Source organism: Mustela nivalis (genome assembly GCF_964662115.1).
Source record: "Mustela nivalis genome assembly, chromosome: 1".
Lineage (NCBI taxonomy): Eukaryota > Metazoa > Chordata > Mammalia > Carnivora > Mustelidae > Mustela > Mustela nivalis.
Window position 1 is genome coordinate 204,098,604 of NC_139020.1, and position 21,644 is coordinate 204,120,247.

The 21,644-nt window shown below is 49.9% G+C and overlaps 1 protein-coding gene across 5 annotated transcripts in view; it reads right to left on the reverse strand.

The window, feature by feature from the left end:
• Positions 1–10,585: 10,585 nt before the first annotated feature.
• Positions 10,586–21,644, reverse strand: part of CYP4F22 (cytochrome P450 family 4 subfamily F member 22) — a 60,956-nt gene continuing 49,897 nt past the window's right edge. For all 5 annotated transcript variants that reach the window (XM_082709741.1, XM_082709742.1, XM_082709745.1 and 2 more), the window contains 10 exons: positions 21,324–21,377; positions 21,083–21,210; positions 20,753–20,874; positions 17,461–17,728; positions 16,400–16,466; positions 16,155–16,284; positions 14,524–14,657; positions 13,564–13,628; positions 12,854–12,936; positions 10,586–12,478 (listed from right to left, as the gene is read on the reverse strand). In XM_082709741.1, the coding sequence (XP_082565867.1) occupies positions 12,301–12,478; positions 12,854–12,936; positions 13,564–13,628; positions 14,524–14,657; positions 16,155–16,284; positions 16,400–16,466; positions 17,461–17,728; positions 20,753–20,874; positions 21,083–21,210; positions 21,324–21,377 (1,229 nt within the window). In that variant the 3' untranslated portion in view covers positions 10,586–12,300. The remainder of the gene's footprint in view (positions 12,479–12,853; positions 12,937–13,563; positions 13,629–14,523; positions 14,658–16,154; positions 16,285–16,399; positions 16,467–17,460; positions 17,729–20,752; positions 20,875–21,082; positions 21,211–21,323; positions 21,378–21,644) is intronic.

The window sequence follows — 21,644 nt, forward strand, 5'->3', positions numbered from 1 at the left end:
TACAATAGCATACTTAGGAATAAATTTAAGCAGGGGCACCTGGGTGGCTCAGGTGTTGAGAGTCTGCCTTCGGCTCAGGTCGTGATCCTGGGAGCTGGGACTGAGCCCTGCATCAGGCTCCCTGCTCAGCGAGAAGCCTTCTTCTCCCTCTCCCCGACTCCCCCTGCGTGTGTTCCCTCTCTCGCTGTGTCTCTCTCTGTCAAATAAAATCTTTGAAAAAGAAAGGAGGAGGAGAGAGGGAGAGGAGAAGGGGGGAGGATGGGGAGTCGGAAGAGGAGGGGGGAGGGGAGGAGGAGGTGAAAAGAAAGAAAGAAAAAGAAATGCAGAATCTCAGGCTCTAACCCAGACCCACAAATGTAGTGGCTGTAATTTTCTTTTGCCATTGTCCCCGGCAAGGGGAGGAATTCATTTCTCTTCTCCTTGAATCTGGACTGGTCTGGAACCAGTCCCCAGTAGCGTGTGAGAGAGGTTGTGTCATGCCAGTTATGGTTAGTAGAGGGCCGGCAGACCCCCAAAGCCTCTGTGGCCATGGAAGGACAGAATCCACCCATCAGGAACTCCTCACTTCCTGGATCAGGTGACAGGAGACAGAAAGGGAGTAAGAGACCCAGTGTGGGAGGCAGAAAGCTTCCGGGGTACTTTCTGCTCTGAGTCAGAGGAGGCTGGAGCGTCCATTTCTCATCCAACAAGAAATGTCCCAGCTGCCAAGCCACACAAGCCTGGCTTAGGGAATGCTGCCCAGCCAGTGTTGGAGGGAAGGCAGCCAGCCGCACGCTGAGAGGTAGAGGCTGATCCATCTCTAGGGGTCCTTCTGTCCCCACTCACAGTGAGGCAGTGGACAAGCCTGTGTCAGATCAGAGGTGGCAGTCGCTCTGTGAGTCATCAGCCTCAGGTACAGCCTGTCACCCCTCTGAGCCTCAGTCTTCACGTCTGTAAAATGGGCTTAATCAAACCTCACAGAGGACTGTAAGCGTCCTGTCAGACACAGGCAGAGAGGACCGGAGAAAGTACAACTCTAAATGATATGTAAATAATGGTTTTGATGAGGGAGCAGGAGGCTGGCTGAGGACAGAGCACAAGCTGGCGCCTCGCACCCCCCTCTCCACCTGCTCCCCTCCATAATATGTGTGGCATTCCTCAGGCACCTCTGACTGCCATAAAATGATAAATAGTTAACTTGCAGAGATCACAATCCTGCAGGACAGGAATCTCCCTTGCTCTACAGATGTCCTAGAGATCTACAAACAGGGAGGTTACCTTATCAACAGCACAAATTTCCAGAGGCAAATAACTCTCAGTTCCTCATGCCCTAATGTCTCCCTCCCCACCAGAACTGGAGGAGGCTGAGGTAGAAGGGAATGTAAATGATAGCAGGATCCTAACACCCCACCAAGAATCTCCCAACTATCTTGATGTTAATGCCTGACCTAAAGAAGATATTGATCAAGCCATAAGGGCAAGGCCTCCCCCTCCCCCCCCCCACCCCCAGCACCTTGTAGGCCCTCCTTAATGTGTGAAAACTCCGTTGAAACCTCCCTTCCCCTCACTGTCCCCCAACCACAAGGTCTATTAACCTGCCATCCCTCACAACCTGGGGCAGCAGCTCTTCCTGCCCACAGGTCCTGTCTCCGTGCTTTAATAAACCACCATTTTGCACCAAAGATGTCTCAAGAATTCTTTCTTGGTCATCGGCTCCGGACCTCAGCCCACCGAACCTCACCTAGGTTCTAGAACTTCATCATTTGGCGCCCAACGTGGGGCTGTGAGTCTTTACATTTGGACTCTGAGCTTCGGTGCAAAATTGGTGAGTACTTCTCTCTACTTCCTTTAGTCTCATTTCAGGGGCTTTTTCAAGGAGTATGGTCTTACTGGAATGCTTGCATGTCAGTTGCTCAGGCTGTAATCCTCTAGCCCGTGCCTACTCCACGGGGAGGAGAACGTCTACCTTTTGGCTGCAAGTTAGTACCCTGGCCAGAATGGCAATAAGACCCAGAAACTTGATGGCCTCTCTTTATTCCTGTTTTATAGAAAGTTGTCTCTCTTGGGCAAGGGACGGCCACCTAAGTCACCAGGATGGCTGCCAATCTTAAGACCCCCGTGTGAGGTTTCCTCCTGATTGATCTAACGTGATCCCCTCCACATCCCTGGTCTAGCCAATTCTGGCTGAGGGACCTCCACTGGGAGCCGGCCGAAACCAGTACCCAATTGAATTAAAACGCAACCGGGGACCGTTTCCTAGGGAAGTTGGCTGTAAGGACCACATGTGTTGGAATGTCACATTAGACCATGATGGATTTCAGTCTTTACTGTTTCTTGTCAGTGTCTTCTACAAACTGCCTGTCCTGCATGTCCTGACAGCAGCCCAGGGTGGCACATGTGCAATTATCAAAGCAGAATGTTGTGTGTACAACCCAGACTATCACAAAAATGTCACAGGACTAATAAAAGATATGAATGCCCAGATTAAGGCTCTACAAGATCCTTCTCTCTCTCTCAGTGAATGGTTAGCTTCCTGGTTTGAGGGAGGACTATAGCCAACAATTAAAAATCTCCTCTTCAGGCTTCTCATTCTTATCACCTTATTAATCTTAATATGTTACTTTGTTCACTGTTTCTCTACTTGGTGCCGAGACACCATTACTGCAATGACTTCACAGCGACAGATGATCCTGACCACACAGAGACACTTGCTGCCTCCGCCTTTCATAACTCCCCCATATGTTCCTCAACTGATCGATGTTGACCCGAGTACGTAGGGACAGCTCAACGCCCCTATTCAGCAGGAAGAAGTTACAGAAGATGAGACCTTCCACCTTCAACCACCTTAAAGATTTAAGGGTCAAAATTGTTCAGGGGGGAATGATGAGGGAGCCGGAGGCTGGCTGAGGACAGAGCAAAAGCTGGCGCCTCGCACCCCCCTCTCCACCCGCTCCCCTCCAAAATATGTGTAACATCCCTCAGGCACCCCTGACTGCCATGAACGATAAACAGATAGTTAACTTGCAGAGATCACAATCCTGCAGGACAGGAATCTCCCTTGCTCTACAGATATCCTGGAGATCTACAAACAGGGAGGTTACCTTATCGATAGCACAAATTTCCAGAGGCAAATAACTCTCAGTTCCTCAAGCCCTAATGTCTCCCTCCCCACCAGAACTGGAGGAGGCTGAGGTAGAAGGGAATGTAAATGATAGCAGGATCCTAACACCCCACCAAGAATCTCCCAACTATCTTGATGTTACCGGCTGGCCTAAAGACCATATTGATCAAGCCACAAGGGCAAGGCTGCCTCCCGGCACCCTGTAGGCCCTCTTTAGCATATGAAAGCTCCCTTCCCCTCCCCTTCCCCCGACCGCAAGGTACACAACCTGCCATCTCTCCCGACCCGGGGCAGCAGCTCTTCCTGCCCACGGGTCATGTCCCCGTGCTTTAATAAAACACCATTTTGCACCAAAGATGTCTCAAGAATTCTTTCCTGGTCATCGGCTCCGGACCTCAGCCCACCGAACCTCGCCTTGGTTCTAGAACTTCATCAGTTTCATCTACATATACAACTTAAGGGGGTGCCTAGCGGTCTGTATGTGCACAAGTTCGCATACACATTGAAAAAATTCCAGGAGAATCCACACATCGAAGTGGAATTGGAGGAAGTAGAACGGGGGTTTTTACCCTTCTAACTTGCTACTTGTCTCAGATTCTCTCCCCCTCGCTGAGCTGCTATCATTTTTATCATTAAAATACTAAAAGGATTTGGGACGGGGTGGAGGGGCTGCCGCAGCCCGTAGTTGGTGCACAAAACAGAGAAGCAGGTTTTCTTTTGTGTCGCACATCCCAGGAGTCAGCCTGGGGTCTCCCTAGAGCAAGTATGCAGGCTGCCTGGTGGCAGGGGTCCCTCTTTTCCTTTCCTTGGCCATGGGGAAAGAACAGTTCTGAATTCAGCACAACAGAATTCAGATCCCAGCCCTGCTCCTCGCTGGCTGTGTGACCTTGGTCAGGTCGCTTGCCCTCTCTGAGCTTTGTGTCCTCCTCAGTAAAATGGAGAGGGGGACCTATACCTCCCAGGTAGTTCATTCTCCAACAACAAACTGTACTTGAGCATCCTGTCTGTACCTAGGCATGGTGCTAGGACCCGAGACCTGGGAAGAACAAGACAGATGGGGAGTCTGGATGGTGGTTGCTCATGTCTGATGGGAGAAGCCAAAAGGAAATAAGACCAAGTCAGATGGTGGTGGTAATGAAGGAAATTAACAGAGCAAGACATGCTAGCCAGTGACCAAGGGGGAATATTCAGAGGGGCAGTCAGGGAGGGCTGCCCTGTAGAGGTGACTTTGAGCAGAAACCTGAATGATGGGGAGGAGTGAGCCGTGAATAAGGATCGCCCCCTGAAGTCAGGCCAGGCCTATAAAGACCTAGCACAGGGTGGGGCATGCATGTTTGTCTTACACACGTTCATTCTTGCTTTTGTTCTCAGACATGCTGAGACAACCAGGGCTGGTGGGGCCCCTGCAGTCAGGGCAGTGGGAGCCGCAGGAACCAGCGCTGGCATTGGGCCCAAAAGGTGGCTTTGGGGTTTCACTCTACAGAATCAAGAAATCAAAACAGACAGGCTCCTAAAGTCGTGTTGAGGGTAAAACCAGCTGGCAGAGCGGCCGGATTCCTGGCTCAGGCAGCAGACCACCAGATGAACTGGTTGAGGAGGGAGCACACCTAGAGGAAAACTGGAGGAAAAATTCGGAGGGCACGCAACAGCTAGGAACAACCCCAAGGGTATTTTCTCAGGCACTGGACTCACGGACAGCCTCCCTCCTCCCCCGCCACTCTCTCCCTCCTCCCCCCTCCTGCCCCTCCCCGTCTCTTTCCACTCCCCTCTCCTCCTCCTCCTCCCCCTCCTGCCTCTCCTCTCCCTTCCCCGTCTCCTCTCTCTCCCTCCCTGATGATTGGGGGATGACTGCTCCCAGAAACTGGCCTGACCACCACCAACACCCCAAGCCACAGAAGAGAGACTAGGAGAAGCGACCCTTGGGAAGCGTAGTGTCCTAAAAAGAGACCATTTGCCCGCAAGTAGTAGATTACAGATGGCGGCAATGAACTCTGCTAACCCTCCCCGTGAGAGGCGGTGAAGATTAGTGTTTTTTTGTTTTGTTTTTTAAATATTTTATTTATTTATTTGACAGTGAGAGATCACAAGTAGGCAGAGAGGCGGGCAGAGAGAGAGGAAGGGAAGCAGGCTACCGGCTGAGCAGAGAGCCCGATGTGGGGCTTGATCCCAGGACCATGAGATCATGACCTGAAACGAAGGCAGCGGCTTAACCCCCTGAGCCACCCAGGCGCCCCGAAGATTAGTTTTTTTGTGTCAGCTAGACTAGGCGGCTGTACCCACTGTTCACTTAAACACTTATTAGGTGTCGTTGTGAAGGTGTTTCATACATGGAGTTAACACCTACCAGCAACTGGCTTTAAGCAAAGGGATAAATCACACCACGTCGATGTAAATTGAGCCTCATGCAGCCAGGTGAAAGGTCTTAAGACCAAAAACTGAGGTTTCCCAGAGTCGAAATTCTGCCCTGAGACCATAGCAACCACTCCTGAGCTTTCAACCCGGTGACCTGCTGGCCTACAGATTTCAGACTGGCCAGCCCTCCAGGCACACGAGCCAATGTCTTAAGAGAAATCTTTATATGTACATATATGGGTGTATATTTTTATCTTAAGAGAAATTAAATCTTAAGATAGAAATTTATATATAATCTTTATATCACATATAAATCTTAAGATAAATACAGAGTATATAGAGAGATGATAGTGAAAGACCTCTCTCCCCTTGCTGAAGGCTTGATTAAGTAACCTATTGTCCCCATAGCCTGATGGCAACCCATACCAGGATGTCTATAGTCAACTGGCCTGTCAAAAGGGAAGACAAATGAGGAACAGAGTGACCTGGGACTTTCCAGAGTGCTGAGCCAAGGCCCACCAGAACAAACCGTTGTGTCCTTGCCTTAAACCCAGTGCCTGACAATGCTTGATTTATCAATCACATAAATCAACCAAGCATCTGCTTCTGTAAGCTCGCTTCCCGCCACCCCAACCCTGCCCTATATAATCTGCTCCCCAACCTAGCCCGGCACGCTCAGTCCACAAAGGCTGATGCGTCCGCAGGCGCCTGTGTAACCAATAAACCTCTTGCAACTTGCATCCAGTGGAGGCTTGGTGTCTGCTTCTTGGGTGCGGATCGAGGGTCTTTCAATAGTTGTAGATAGACGGATAGATGGATGGCTAGACAGGATGATAGATAGATAAATGATAGATAGATATATAGACAATGATAGGTAATGAAAAAGGGGCAGAGAGAGCTTAAGGCTATTGGTTCTGTTTCCCTGCAAAACCTTGACTGATACAGAGGTGAAGTATCATTCCTTTCTCCTTGAACCCAGGCTGTCCTCTGGGACTCTGGGAACTTGTGAATCTAGGTTGTAGGAAGACTTGCGACATCCTGGGGCATGTGGGTGGCTCAGTCAGTTAAGTGTCTGCTTTTGGCTCAGGTCATGATCCCGGGGTGCTGGAGTAGAGCCCCACATCTGGCTCCCTGCTTGGCAGGAGGCCTGTTTCTCCCTTTCCCACTCCCCTGCTTGTGCTCCCTCTCTCCCTGTCCCTCTCTGTCAAATAAATAAATAAAATCTTTTAAAAAAAAAAAAAAAAAAGACTTGCGACTTCCGTTTGGAACACACCCGCTTGGACTCAGCTGCCATGTAAGAAGAAGCCCAGGCAACCCCATGGAGAGGCCTCACGTTGAGAGGAACTAAGGACGCCAGCCAACAGCCAGCGCCAAATTGCTACAAGACTGAGCCGTCTTAGATGTGGATCTTACAGCCTCAAAAGAGCTGCCCCAGCTTACCCACATAGAGCCGAGAAATCTGCCCCAGTTTTCTGCCCAAATCATAGCAAGCAAACTAAAGTTTGCCACCTTAAGCCAACAAACTTCCTGGCAGCTCATTATACAGTATCAACTAACTAGAATAAATACATTTCCCGACATTGGCAGTCCTTTAAAAAAAAAAAATGGTTATATGGGCAAAAATGTTTGTATGTACCTTGAAAAATGTTCACATATGCAATTGTTTTCAAACTGGAAAAAAAAAAATCATCGCAAACTGCTGGGCTGGGAGTAGAGAGCAGAACCACTGTGGGAGAATTTCCTTTTTAAATGTCTACACTTGGGGTGCCTGGGTGGCTCAGTGGGTTAAAGCCTCTGCCTTCGGCTCAGGTCATGATCTCAGGGTCCTGGGATCAAGCCCCACATCGGGCTCTCTGCTCAGTGGGGAGCCTGCTTCCCTCTCTCTCTCTGCCTGCTTTTCTGCCTACTTGTGATCTCTGTCTGTCAAATAAATAAAATCTTTTAAAAATTAAATAAATGTCTACACTTGCATCAACAAAAGCATGATTCAATTTCTACACTTGCATTTTTTTTTTTTTTTACCTCAAGCCAATGTAATATTTGGAGAGAGAGGAGATAAATGAATAAAGTACTTACAACAACCCTCCCTGGCTCCCGGTCAGTACCAAGAATGTGTTTATCATTATTTCCCTTATTTTATAACAGAACAAGGACATGAGCCCCACCCAGGAGACATGGGTATCTCTGGTGCACATATCAGGGAACTTACTGGTTGTGAATGTCCCCCCCCCTCCTACTTCATTCCCTTGGTCCTTAGCATGGAGGAAGCTCTCCAGGGAGCAGGTGCCAGGGTCAGATGGCCAATGGTCACAGCCTACCTTTGCCACTCTCCAGCTGTGTGACCTTGGGCAAGTGACTTGCCCTCTCTGAGCCTCAGGTTCCTTCTTGGTTAAAAAACTGCATAGTAATAGGCTTGTGGGGATTGGAGGGGTGACTGCTGTGTCTTGGTATCCTTTTCCTAGAAGTAGACTATAATGCAAGGATTCAAGCACAAATACAAAAATTGTATTCTGAGACAGGAATTCAACTGCAAATTGGTTTTTTTGGGGAAGTGACCCCAGAAGATGCCATGAGGGCAGTGAGATGGAGTAAGACAGAGAAGGGAAGGCAGCAGGGGAACAGGGCTTTGTCAAAGAAGTTCCCACTCGGGGGACCTGGGGCTCAGTCCCTCTGGGGACCTCTGGGACACAACAGTGAACAGGCAACCACCAGTCATTACTCAGGGCCATTGCCAAGGGCGTTATTTCTCCAGAATGTCCTACCTGCACTAACAGGGTGAAGTTTGGACCCTTGCCTGATGTGGACACTTACAAATGTCCAGTGAGTGGGATTCTCCCTCTTCTCTTCCCAATACACCCACAAATAGTGTCACACACACACTCAAACTCATAGATACATCATGGATACATATATGCTCACACACACATGCGTGCACACGCACAATTGTATGCACACAAGCACTCACACAATACACCCACACTCCACACTTGCACATGTACACACATTCACATCGTGCACACATCCACACACTTACTCACACGTATGTGCACTTACCTAAACATGCAGTCACACGCACACACCTTCATACAGACTAATAGAGACCAGACGCTGTAGAGCCTGCTGTTCCCCAACTATCCAGCAGAGGGAGCCTGCGACACACTCAGGAGAGGAGGGAGACCCACAGCAATCAGTGAATGGCCCAGGCCTGCGTGTTTGGAGAATCGGACACGCAGATGCAGCAGGTCCCGGGGATCCACGAGGCCCATGCCATGCCTCCCCTTCTCTCTCCCTCATTCACCCACCATCACCGACCTTAGCGGAAAATTAATATGCATGAGAGGTATAATGGAAAAAATGCACTTGGCAAAAGTGAACCAGGTGCAGAAGGGGCCAGTCACGTGCCCAAGGCCACCGCTAGAGAGGGGCAGAGCTGGGGTTTGAACCCACAACCCACATATGTCGCTTCCCAAAACCAATTTTTTATTTATTTTTATTTTTATTTTTATTTTTTATTTTTTTTTTTTTTTGCTGGAGGATGAGTGGCCTCGGACGGGGGATTCCGGCCGGCGATCCCAGCACACGCCACCCGAGGGCGCCGCAGGACACACACCGCGGCGGCCTCCAGCATCACAAGCATTACAGCTTCTCTACACGCCCCCCACCCACCCACGCCTGCCGACGTCCCCTTATAGGCAAACCGAGGCTAGGGACCCAGACCAGCACTTGAAGCATGAGGAGTAAGCCACCCTGCTGTGGCCACTCTAGGAGGACACCATTGTCGGACCTTGGGTGAATCATCTCGCTCTAGGGAACTTCATTTTCAGCTCCATTAAAGGAGATAATGACAGTACCCATCTCATAAGAACAGTACCCATGAGAATTACATGCGAATATTTGGAGAGCACAGAGGAAGCAAAGGAAGCACTCAACCAACTTTAAATCTCGTTATGGTTATATCAACTTCGGAAACACCCAGGGCTTGGTGCTGAAACCCCTCCATCTTGTGCACACAAGGGTGCACACGGGAGCGCATAGACACACACACACACACACACACACACAGGGATTCAGGGATCGCACCAGTCTTGGGGTTTTATTAACAATCATCTAAGTGCTGAGGTATCCCAAATGTGTATCACCAGCCCGGAACTCCCTCCCAAATTCAAGACCTGCCTATCCCACTGCACACTTGACATCTCCAACTCCTCCTGGCCTAAACTGACATGCTGATCTCAGCCCCCCCCCCCCAAAAAAACACCCTTACTCTATTAAGCATTCTCTTTCTCAAGCTGTCACTTCTATCTTTCCAGGTGCTCAGACCCAAATCCGGGGGCCCCCCTTTCTCCTGAGTCCCTCATTCAAAGTATCAGCAAATCTGCCAGCTCTACCTTCATAAAGCAACCAGACATCAGAATCCAAGCACCTGTCTTCACTCTACAGCCCCCAGCTTGCTTGGAGACATTGTCCTCTCTCACCTGGACAAATCTGGTCACCCCATCTGCTCTCCCTAGTCCCATCTTCACTTTATAGTCTCTATTCAACCTAGCAACCAAAGACTCTATGACAAATTTTTCCCCTCCTCTGTCCAGAACCCTCCATAGCTCTCTATTTCTGTTACAATAAAAGTCAGTGGACTCCAAGGCTCTGTGTGACCTGCTCCCATCCCCTGCCAGCCCTCATCTCTTTCCATGCTCCTCCTCCAGCCACACAGATCTCCTCAATGTCCCCTAAACACCCCAAGCCTGTCCTACATCAGGGCCTTTGCACTGTTTCTCTCTACCTCAAACATTCTTCCCCTAAATATCCACAGGGCTCCTGCCCTCTCCTATCTAAAGTCTTTGTTGAAATGACCCTTTCTCAGGGAGGGTTTCACTGATGATCTAGCAACCTCCCCCCTTACCAGCATTACTGAGCACCCCCAACACGTACCCAGATCAATTTTTTCATAACATTTACCAGTTTTCTCAATAGGGATTGCAGTCACCCCATCTGGTCTCCCTAGTCCAACCCTTGGTTTTCCACTTAGCAGCCAAAAGAATACTATAAAGACCAAATGACAAATCTGTCACTCTGCTCCGAACCCTCCCATGGCTCCCCATTTCTGTCACAATAAAAAGTCAAAATCCTCCAAGGCCCTGTGTGAATTTACTTATTTATTTGCTTATTTATTACCTGTCATCTGTTAACACCGCCCACCCCCACAACAAAAGTCAATTATGTAAGGGCGCAAGATGGCCTGGCTCACAGCAGATGCTCGGTAAGTATTTGATAAATTAATACAATTATTGTAGACATCATCACCGCCCCATCTTCTATGGGGGTACTGTCATCCGTTTCCCCAGCCAAAGACTCGGGAATCATCCTCACCTCAGTCCCCGTGGCTAGTCACCCCTCCTGTCCTGCCCAGACCTCAGTCTCCCTTTTCACTAGATTCCCAGTCCCCAGCGCCCCCCCCTTCCAAGCCACCTCCCTGCCAACTCACATCTGACCATGTCCTGTCCTGCACCCTGCTCACATACCCTCTCTAGCTCCCTATCGCCCTCAGCATAAGGTCTGCTGGGAGATGTGACCCACAGTTCCTGGCAGTGGGCCCCTGAAAACCTTCCTCCATTCTGCCCTCCTCCTCCGGATCCAGCCGCCCTGGAGTGTGCGCCTAGAGAATATCATGCTCTCCCTCACCTGGGGACATTTGCAGATGCTGTTCCTCCGACCTGACATGGTCTTGTCTCCCTTGTCACCACTCAGCGTGCACTCTCACTTCAGCGTCCGAGAAGCTCTCCCTGAGCCACCCCCCTGTTGTGTTCACAGAGCACCAAGGGCCTCTCTTTTGGAGCACTTGTCATGGATTATAAATAAACTTAACGTGTGGAATTACTTGTACATCTGTCCCCTGTTCTCCCGAGGGCAGGAATTGGGGCCGGCTGTGCTCCTGGCCCAATGCCAACAAATAATTAACATGTGGTCTGTTGACGAGTTAAATGAATGCACAAACGGTCCCAAAAAGTCTAAGTTTATGTCTGAGGACAAATGGCTTCCCAGCCTCCTAGCCCATAGCTTCCCTCATGGGCCTCCCAACTGCCTAGACACCTTCGTTTCCTTCCTGGGCCGCAAGGGAAGTGTCTGGCTGAGCTAGGGGGGTGAACAGTGGGGGGCGTCTTTATCCCTTGCTTTTATTCTACAAAAATCAGAACACTCCGCGAAGGGCCTTTCAGCAACCGAGGAGGGAAGAAGCAGGTGCAGGAGGGTCTAGATTTACAAAGCAACTGAAGCACACATCCGAGCCCTGGGATGCTGCCTGATGCCAGAGGAATTCGCCCAAATGAGCTGGGAGCCTCAAGAAGGTGATGTCCGGGTTCAAGGCTCTAACTTCAGGCTTCAGCTCCCAAGTCTTCAACTTAGAAGGCAGCTGGAATCCACGAGTGGGGGCTGGGGGGAGGGAACTGGTCCTGAATCCCAGCCGCCTTAGGTGTTGGGTCTTAAGTCCAAGGATGGCTGGGTGGGGCCTGAGGCCTCGAATGCTCCGGATCCTGGGAGGGGTCTGGACCCAAGGGGGACCTGAGCAAGCCTGTTTCCTCAAGCTGGAGAGCCAGAACAGGCACTCAGGGGACCGGACCTGGACCTCAAGGGGAGTGACCAGACCGGCAGGAGGCGGAGACTTGTCGTGAGGGGCGTGGCTTGCACCTTCGGGCTTCGCGGAAGAGCCTGGTCCTCCGGGAGCCCAACCTGAACTTCGAGGGGCGTGGTTTCTGCCCTCGGGATCTTGGGGGCGGGGCCTGGGCCCTCGGGGGCGGGGCCTGGGCCTCTCCGGGCGGGGCTTGGGCCCCCTGGATCCGCACGGAGGCCGGCGCTCAGGCCCGCGGAGGCAGCGGCTCCACGTTGAGCCAGATGCCATTTTCCGTGCGCAGGATGAGCTCGGGTTTCCGCCGCACCTTGCGCGTTCGGTCTACGCTCAGGCGGAAGCGCAGCAGCGTCAGCGCCACGGCCACGCGCATCTCAGCCATGGCAAAGCTCTGTCCGATGCAGTTCCTAGAGGAAGGGGGACGGGGTTGGGGCTCAGGCTCAGCCGCTGTGTGAGCCAGAAAGGGGAGAGTCCCGGGTTAAATGACCTCCCCCTAGGAGCCTCATCGGTAAAATGGGGGCAGTGGCATCATAGAGTCGTTGGGAGCATATAAGCCCAGAGTTCAGGGCCTGGCACACGGTGCTCAATACCCAGCGTTACTATCGCAGAGTCTAATTTGGGGACATTCTGGTACATTGAAAGCATGAAGAAGGTGCTGGATTGGCAGAAAGCACATTTGGGTGGGAGGCCGTCTCTGGTCCTGACCGGCACATCCCTGACCTTCCACTGGCCTCCATGCTCCTCCTATGCTTGGTTTGGATTGGGGGAAATAGAAGAGTTACCTGGGTCCTGCGGAGAAAGGCACGTAGGCCAGTGGGGAGCGCTGCTGTGGGTTGTCCGGATCAAAGCGATAGGGATTGTACACCTAGGCAGGATTAGCCTGGGGGTGAGTCTAGGGGGCTGGCCCAGCTATCCCAGCTTGGCCCCCATCCTTCAACTGGACAGAGAAAACATCACTACAATCCAGCCACACCCTCTTCTTTCTGTTGTTCAAATATTCCAGGCTCATTACAACCACTGGGCCTTTGCACATCCTGTCTCCTCGGCCTGGAACAGGCTTCTCCCTGCTCTTCACACTTTTCAGGTCTCGGCTCAAATATCTCTTCCTCCCCAAGGCCTTTCTTCACCACTTGAGCTGAAGTGTCCCCCACCCCACTCCAGTTTTTCTTTCTTTTGTGCACATATCAATATCTACAACGATAGTTTTTGCTCATTTTCTTCCCCTGAATGTCACTGTGAGCTCCATGAGGGCAAAGACAGTAACTTTCTCTGTCTTCAGTGCATAGCACAGAGGCTGGCACACGGGAGGTATTCAGTAAATATTTGTGGACCTAATGAACCAATGGAGGGTGACTAGAGGGTAACCAGCTCTGTACCCAGCCAGGCCATCTGGGTCCCTGACACACAGGGTAGGAAGGCCTCACTGCCCCCAGGACCACCCATTCCGAGGAGGAAGAAGCTAAGGGAAGGGAGAATTGACACAGGGGCTCACCTTGGAGTCAGGCCACACGGTGGGGTTGTGGTGGGTCCCATAGATGCTGACCAGGCAGATAATTCCTATGGGGAGGGTGCGGTCAGTGGAGCCATTGTGGCTGAGGGGAACCATGGCCTTCTCTGAAGACCTCCTCCTTCCCTGCTCTTCCTGGAGCTATGCTGTTCCCATGAGCCCTCTGCTACCCCTTCCCGCCCATCCTTCTCTGAAAAATTCTGCTGCTAAGTCCACACCCCCTGTTGCTCCCTAAAAGGTCTCCATCACCCTTCTAGCTATCATGCTGGCCACACAGGGATCTTTCTCACTCATATATCTGACATTGTTCTTCCTCAGCTCAAATACTTCCCTTGGCTCCTTACTATCCTGAAGACCAAGTTCAAATGCCTCAATCTAGCATTCAAGGTCTTTCTGCACCACCAAGACTCTGCTCCATACATATGCTCTCTTTCATTTTCAACCTCCAAGGTTCACCTCTCATGTTGCCTCTTCCAAGCAGCCCTCCCTACATTTCACCCCAGATAAAGTCATCACTCCTTATTTTGGGCTATTCCAGTCCCTGTTCTTCCCTTTAGCCCATCCCTGATCCCATGTGACTGGGATGTCTGGGCGCTGCTGTGTCTTGCTCAAACTGGGTGGTACTCAAGACCTGGGTATGAGGTCCCTCTAGAACTCCAGCATCACTTGGGCTTAGTCTCTAAGGGATATCTGGCAACTGAATGAAACCATCCATTCCCTACCTGCCCCCTCACAGGGCCAACCCAGCCCCACCCACTCTTGCCTTTCTACCTGGACTCACCCAAGTCTGCCTCCCCTACACAGCTGGGTCTCCTCCCTCATCCCAGAAGCAAGAGCCACCCAGAGAGATGCCCCATCTACAGGGAGGGTGCACCTGGCCCAGGCATGAGCAGCGCCCCCCTAGGCAGCAGATCAGCCCAGCAACCAGAGGGACCTTATGGGCACCTTTAGGGATGATGCGCCCATCTGGAAGCTTGATGTCTTCCGTGCAGCGACGGGAGACCAAGGTCACTGGCGGGAACTGGCGTAGGCTCTCCTTGATGCACATGGTGGTGAAGGGCAACTGAGTCAGGTCGTCCCTGGGGAGCACGGAACATGGAATGGTGTGTGACTTGGGGCCAGGCCACAGCAACAGCCCCTTCCCCAAACACACACATGCATGCACACATGCATCCAGGAGCAACCACACAGGAAACCGGTCCGGGATCTCAGACTCGCCCCAACTTCCAGCATCTGCAATCAGGCATGCACATATCACTAATCCTTAGCATGCAAAATATCTGACCCGAAACCAATCAGAGCAGCACCAACAGGCTTCTGCACACCCAGCATTAGCCCTTTAACTGATGAATTATGTGGCAGTCAGAGGACAGCTGGAAGTGGTGCCAGTATAGGCAAGGGGGTTATTAGCAGCAGTTTACCAGGCTGTATGAGCCGATTTCAGTATTTAAAAACCCATACATTCTCTTCTTATGCTATTATGAACTTTTTTCCATTGGACTCCAGGGCCCCAAATTGGACTAATTATAACCCTTGGTCCATGATCTGGATCATTTTCTTTCTCTTTCAAAGAAACTTTATGTCACTACCATAAAGGGCAAACAGCATGCTTAGCATAAAAGTACCCATAACGTAAACACCACTGGGGAAAACAGAAGAGTCATTAAATCCTAGCTAGACTATCTCCTAGCCAGTCCTCAGAAACTGGGCCATCTTCTCCCTTTATTAAAAAAAGGCAGATTCATGGGATCTCTGGGTGGCTCAGTTGGTTAAGCATCTGCCTTTGGCTCAGGTCATGATCCCAGAGTCCTGGGATCGGATTCCACATCAGGCTCCTTGCCCAGCAGGGAGCCTGCTTCTCCCTCTGCCTGCTGCTCTCCCTGCTTGTGCTCTCTCTTTCTCTGACAATTAAATAAATAAATAAACTCTTTTTTTAAAAAGAGAGGGTCAGATTCGCAAGGAGTTCAAGATACAACAGCACGCAACAGGGAGTGTCTCCTTGACGTCAAAATCTAAAAGGTGGACACTGAACAAAAAAGAGCTTTCTCACTGTTCGATGCTATTTAATGCTGTGTTTTCTCTGAGGCACCCAGAATCAGCTCTACGTGGCACACATCTGAAGTAAACTGGATTATTGTTGCCGGTACTTCACTGCCCTCCCCCCACACCTGTGTTTGAATTACACACCCCGTGAGCTTTGCATGTGATTCTGCAGTGTCTTCTGCTCGGGCGAGTGGAATGTATGTCCTGCCCCATTCCTATTGAACTTGGCCACGTGACTTGCTTTAGCCAAATGGAATGTTACAATGCAAGTGGAAGTTTTAAACTGTGGCTCTTTGTGCTCCTGGAATCTGCCTTGAGAAGAATGTGCCCAGGGTAGCTGCTGGTTCGAGGAGAGTGGGGAGACATGTGGAACAGACCTGAACCCACACATCTGTTTGGACACCACCCCACTCAACAACACCCAGAAGGAACGAGAGCAATGACAAGCAAGAGCCAGGACTAAATGGCCAACCTCTAGACTCAACCTGTTGCCACCATCCCCCTGACCCCCACCCCCCCGACCCCAAACCAACCACTCCAGCTCCTCCAGCTCCCGGCCTTTCATGACTTCCTGGATCTCTTCCCGGCACTTCTCCTGGTACTCCGGATACTTGGCCAAGTTGAAGAGCACCCACGAGAGCCCACTGGACGTTGTGTCGTGACCTGTAGACAGAGGAGGAGCTCAAATGGAGGCTGTCTGAAAACAGCGATCGTGCGATTTTCAGACAGCAGCCCCCCCCCCCCACCAACCTCCCCTAGCCTCACCCTACGTCCTCACCCTCAAACATAAAGGTGTCCGCCTCAGCTCGGATGTCCTCATCAGACAGTTCCTTCCCATCTTCATCCTGGAATGAACCAGAGGGGATGCTCAGCCCACTTCGTGGACCACCCTCCACATCCCGGGCTCCTCTCAAGTCAAGATACTGCCCCTCTCTCAAGCCAAGCTGCAGGGGAAGGATTCCAGGCAGACAGAGGTATGCAGCTTGTCTAAGAAAGATGGAAAGCAGGAGGGAGACTGAAAGGTGAAGGGAAGAAGGGAGTTTGTACTTCTTGAGTAGCTGCTAGCACCAGACAGCCTGCTGGACGCCCAACAAACACCTGTGACCACGCCGCGTAACCGTCATGTCATAAATAGGGAAACTGAGGCTTGGAGGGGCGCGTCAGAGGCCTAAGGTGAAGTATCCATTAAGGAGGAGGGCCAGAACCGGAACCCAGGACTGTCTGAATCTAGAAGCCAAGCACTGCTCAGAAATTCCACAGAAGCGATCTCTGCAACTGTCCCATTTCTTCAGTCTTGTTATTTCATCATCATAAGTCTGGTGGGCAACATTGTGTCCCACCTGCTTCCAGAACTCCTACGGTGAAGTCCTTGCCTCCCCTCCCAGGACCTCAGAATTTGGAAACCAGGCCTTAGAGAGGTAATTCAATTATAATGAGGTCTTTAGGGTGGGCCCTGGCCCCACACGACTGGTGTCCTTAGAAGAAGAGGAAACTTACACAGTCGTAAGCAGAGGGACGACAATGTGAAAGCACACGAGAAAGTGTCATCTACAAGCCAGGGAGAGAGGCTTCAGAAGAAGCCAACCCAGTCAACAGCTTGACCTCAGACTTCTAGCCTCCAGAACCTTGAGAAAATTAATTTCTAGGGTTTAACCCCATACATACCAATTTTGTAGCCCTTTGTTATGGCAACCCTAACAAACTAATACAGTAAGTCTTACGCGTGCTGCACCTGCATCCCAGATCTGTCACTTTTGATGCTTATCATTTTACAAGGTCAGTGAAATCCTCCAGGAGACCGTCCTGCACCCGTCTCCACCCTCCAGGGCCCAGCCTCACCCGCGCCAGGAGCAGCACATCGATGAAGTCCAAAGTCTTGCCCTGCTTGCCCTTCAGCCAGGCCTCAGCCCCCTGCTGACGGAGCGCCCACCGCCGCTTCTGGATGACCTCGGTGGTGAAGCGGTGCACGGTGTCACAGGCCTGCCGGAAACGTCGCCCATCCGCCGAGAGGTAGTAGATGAAGTCTATGTGGTGATGCAGGCGATACTGGCGCCGGACCACGAGGGCACTCAGCTCAATGATGGCTGAGATGTAATCGCTCATCTTCCTGTTGGGGAGGTGCAGGGGAGAAGAGCATGGAGTTGGCCCTTAAGACAAGCTTCTCCTCCCCATGCGTAGATGACAGAGAAAGGCCCTGCATAGACTAGATTTTCTTTTTTCTTTTTTAAGATTTGATTTATTGATTGGAATGAGAGAGAAAGAGAGAGCACCAGGAGGGGGTGCAGCAGGTAGAGGGAGAAGAAGAAGCAGGCTCCCCAGTGAGCAGGGACCCTGGGATCATGACCTGAGCTGAAGGCAGACGCTCAACTGATTGAGACACCCAGGCGCCCCAACAAATTATTTTTTAATGGCACTCATCTGATCTGCTTGTTGGCCTCATCATACCTGAATAAAACCAAAACTCAGGTACATTTTAAAACAGGTCCAAAGGATTAGGACTTCCAAATAGATGTAGCATCACTAAAACTAAATGCCTACAAGCCACAAAGTGGGAGAACTCTCATTCCTGATGGCGAACTTGTATCTAAAATACAGAAAGAGCTCTTAAAATGCAACCATAGACAAATAACCCAATTTAAAAATGGGCAAAGCATATGAATAGACGTCGTGCTGAAAAAGATATACAAATGGCCACATGGCACACGGAAAGTTACTTAATAGCACCAGCCCCTAGGGAAATGGAAACCGAAACCACCCTGAGATGCTGCTTTGCCCCAACTAGGAATGGCTAGAACCAAAAAGACAGATAATAACAAGGGTTTTTTAAAAAATTAACAAGTGTTGGAAAGAGTGTGGAGAAATTGAAGTCCTCACACACTGCTGGTAGGAATATAAAATGCCCCATCTACATTGGAGAAGATGTCTGGCAGTTCCTCAAAATCTAAACAAAGAACTATCACATAATCCAGAAATTCCGCTCCTAGGTACAGACTTTAAAAAGTTAAAAACAGGAGCGCCTGGGTGGCTTAGTTGGTTGGGCGACTGTCTTCGGCTCAGGTCATGGTTCTGGAGTCCTGGGATTGAGTCCCACATCAGGCTCCCAGCTCCATGCAGAGTCTGCTTCTCCCTCTGACCTTCACCCCTCTCATGCTCTCTCACTCTCTCTAGTAAATAAATAAGATCTTTAAAAAAACCTAAAAACATACTTTCACACACTCATCCACCAATGTTTATAAAATAGCCAAAAAGTGGAAATGACCCAAATGTCCATCAGTAGATGAATGGATTTTAAAAAATGTGGTATAATGTGGTAAATGGAATATTATTCATCAACCTAAAAAAATGAAATATTGACATAGGATGAATGAATCTTGAGAACATTATGCTGAGTGAACAAAACCAGACAGAGAAGTTGGCATCATTCCATCAATATGAAATTTCCATAATAGACAAATCTGTGGGGGCAGAAGGAAGATTCGTGATTGCCTACACTGGGAGAAGTGGGAAGTGGGGGTGAGCGCTAAAATGTACAGGACTTATCTTTGGTGGAAATATTTAAAAATGGATTATGGTGATGGTTGCACAATTTGTAAATATACTAGAAACCATTGGATTGTGTATTTTAAATGAGTGAATCATATGGTATGTGAGTTATATCTCAGTAAAACCATTATAATTTTTAAAAAATGAAGGGATGCCTGGGTGGCATAGTTGGTTAAGTATCTGACTCTTGGTTTTGGCTCAGGTCCTAATCTCAAGGTCATGAGATCAAGCCCTGCATCGGGTTCCACACTCAGCATGGAGTCTTCTTAAGATTCTCTCTCCCTCTTCCTCTGCCCCTCTATCCCCTGTACCCCATGCTCACTCTCTCTCTGTGTCTCTCAAATAAATAGATAAATGTCTTTTAAAATGGAAAAAAAAAAATGAAATCACTGGGACATGTGTGCAAGGGGCTGTCCTTGGTCCTGAAGTATGCTTCTTGTCATACACTTGTCAGTTTGTCGTTTTCTTGCTTATTTATTTGTGCATCGTTACTTATTTCCCACCAACTTGTAAATTCCAGGGGAGCAAGACCCTTTCTATTTTGTTGACCACTGTATTCATAGGGCCTAGTCCAAGAATGGCCCATAGTAGGTATTCAGTAAATATTTCCCATTTAATTAATTAATTAATCAATCACTAAGGTCATCTCTACCTTACCCAACCCATAACCCTACAAAGCTCAGAGTAGCAAAGGCAGAAGCTTATTATTAAAGACCTACTATGTGCTACAAACTTGCCACTGACAATGTCTTTTATCCGATATGTGCCCACTTAGACTATAAATTCCAAGGAACTGAAACTTAGTCTCTGTTTCACCACCATATTCCTAGTAGCTAGCATAATCTCCTGCACATAGTAGGGACACAAAAATATCTGATGAATGAATGAATGAATGAACCAGGACAATGGTCATCTTATTCATTCATTCAACAAGTATTCACTGAGCATCTACTGTGTGCCAGGGCAGTGTGGCATCATTTTATTCTTTTTTTTTTTTTTAAGGACAAAGTGCTATTTATTTAGAGCAGGGGTTGCGGGGAGGGGCAAAAGGAGAGGGACAGAGAGAATCTCAAGCAGGCTCTGCAAGCACAGAGCTCAACAGGGAGCTTGATCCCACTACCCTGAGATCATGACCCAGGCCAAAATCAAGAGTTGAAAGCTCAACTGACTGAGTCACCCATGCGCCCCGACATCATTTTATTCTTAAAGCATCTCTCAAAGGGTCAAGGACTATCATCCTTGTTTTACAAAAAAAGGACACTGTAGCTCAGAAAATGGGGAGATATTTTCCAGAGGCCAAACTACTCTTCATGGAGCAATGAAACTAGCATTTATTAAGCACCTACTATATGAAAAGCCATCAATTAACATTATCTTAATACTCACATGATGGCTATGGGGAAGGAATTGGGATTCCATTTTTGGGTAAGGAGATAGACTTAGGGAGGTGATGTTAGTTTTCAGAAACACACAGCCCATCTGTGGCAGAGCCTAACAGCCCAGGGATGCCTAATGCTTGAGAGTTTCTTCTCCCACCACCCTGCTCTAGAGCAACGGGCTCTATCTTCCCCAGGGAGGCCACACTCACTCCTGGCAGTTGCTATTGTAGCTGAAGACACATTTCTGAAGACTGTCCAGGGTCATGAGGCTGACATGCTCAAACATGTCAAGGGAGACCACTGAGCCCTGTGCCAGGCGCCGCCATTTACCCTGGAAGAGAGAGACGCACGGCAAAAGGATGTAGATACCGCAGACTTTAAGCCAGCTTTCCAACAACCTAACTGCCCGCTCGCTACAAGCCCACTTTCTAGAATAAAGGAAGTGAAGCTTCCTAACATCACCCAGCTTATCCACTAGTCAGAGCCTGGACCAGTCTCACTCCCAGGACATCCTCTTCCCAAGAAACCTTGCAACTCACATGCATAATGTCTGTGCATTGGTTGAAGATCTTCATGTAGGGCTTCAGGATGTCAAAGTGGAAGGCAGGCGTCAGCAGGCGGCGATGGCGGCTCCACTTATCACCTTTGCTCAGCAGCAGCCCATCTCCTGGGCCCAGAAGACTGAAATTAAGGGCCTCTCCTCCTACTCTGAAACACTCCAGGAAACCCTACCCCCTCTTCCTTGAAGCCCCAGCCCAACTCACCCAATCCCATACTCACCCAGCCAAGGCTTCAGGAAACCATAGAAAAGATCATCCTTGGGGGCGATGGCAGCTGTGGAGAAAGAAGATATGGCGATGACTCGAAACAGAGTTCTAACCCTTGACCTCTGCTTATAGGCTCCTTGGGCCTCCTCTCTGAGCTCTGATCTCCATGTCACCCCTCCAGTCCATCCGCCACACCTGCCCCAGAAAGATCCTTATAACATGCTGATCTGAACATGAGCCTCCCCTGGTTAGAAACCTCCCATGGCTCCCTATCACTCTGGCAATAAAATTCAAGCTCAAGCAAGCACTGAAGGCCATGCACCATCTTGCCCCA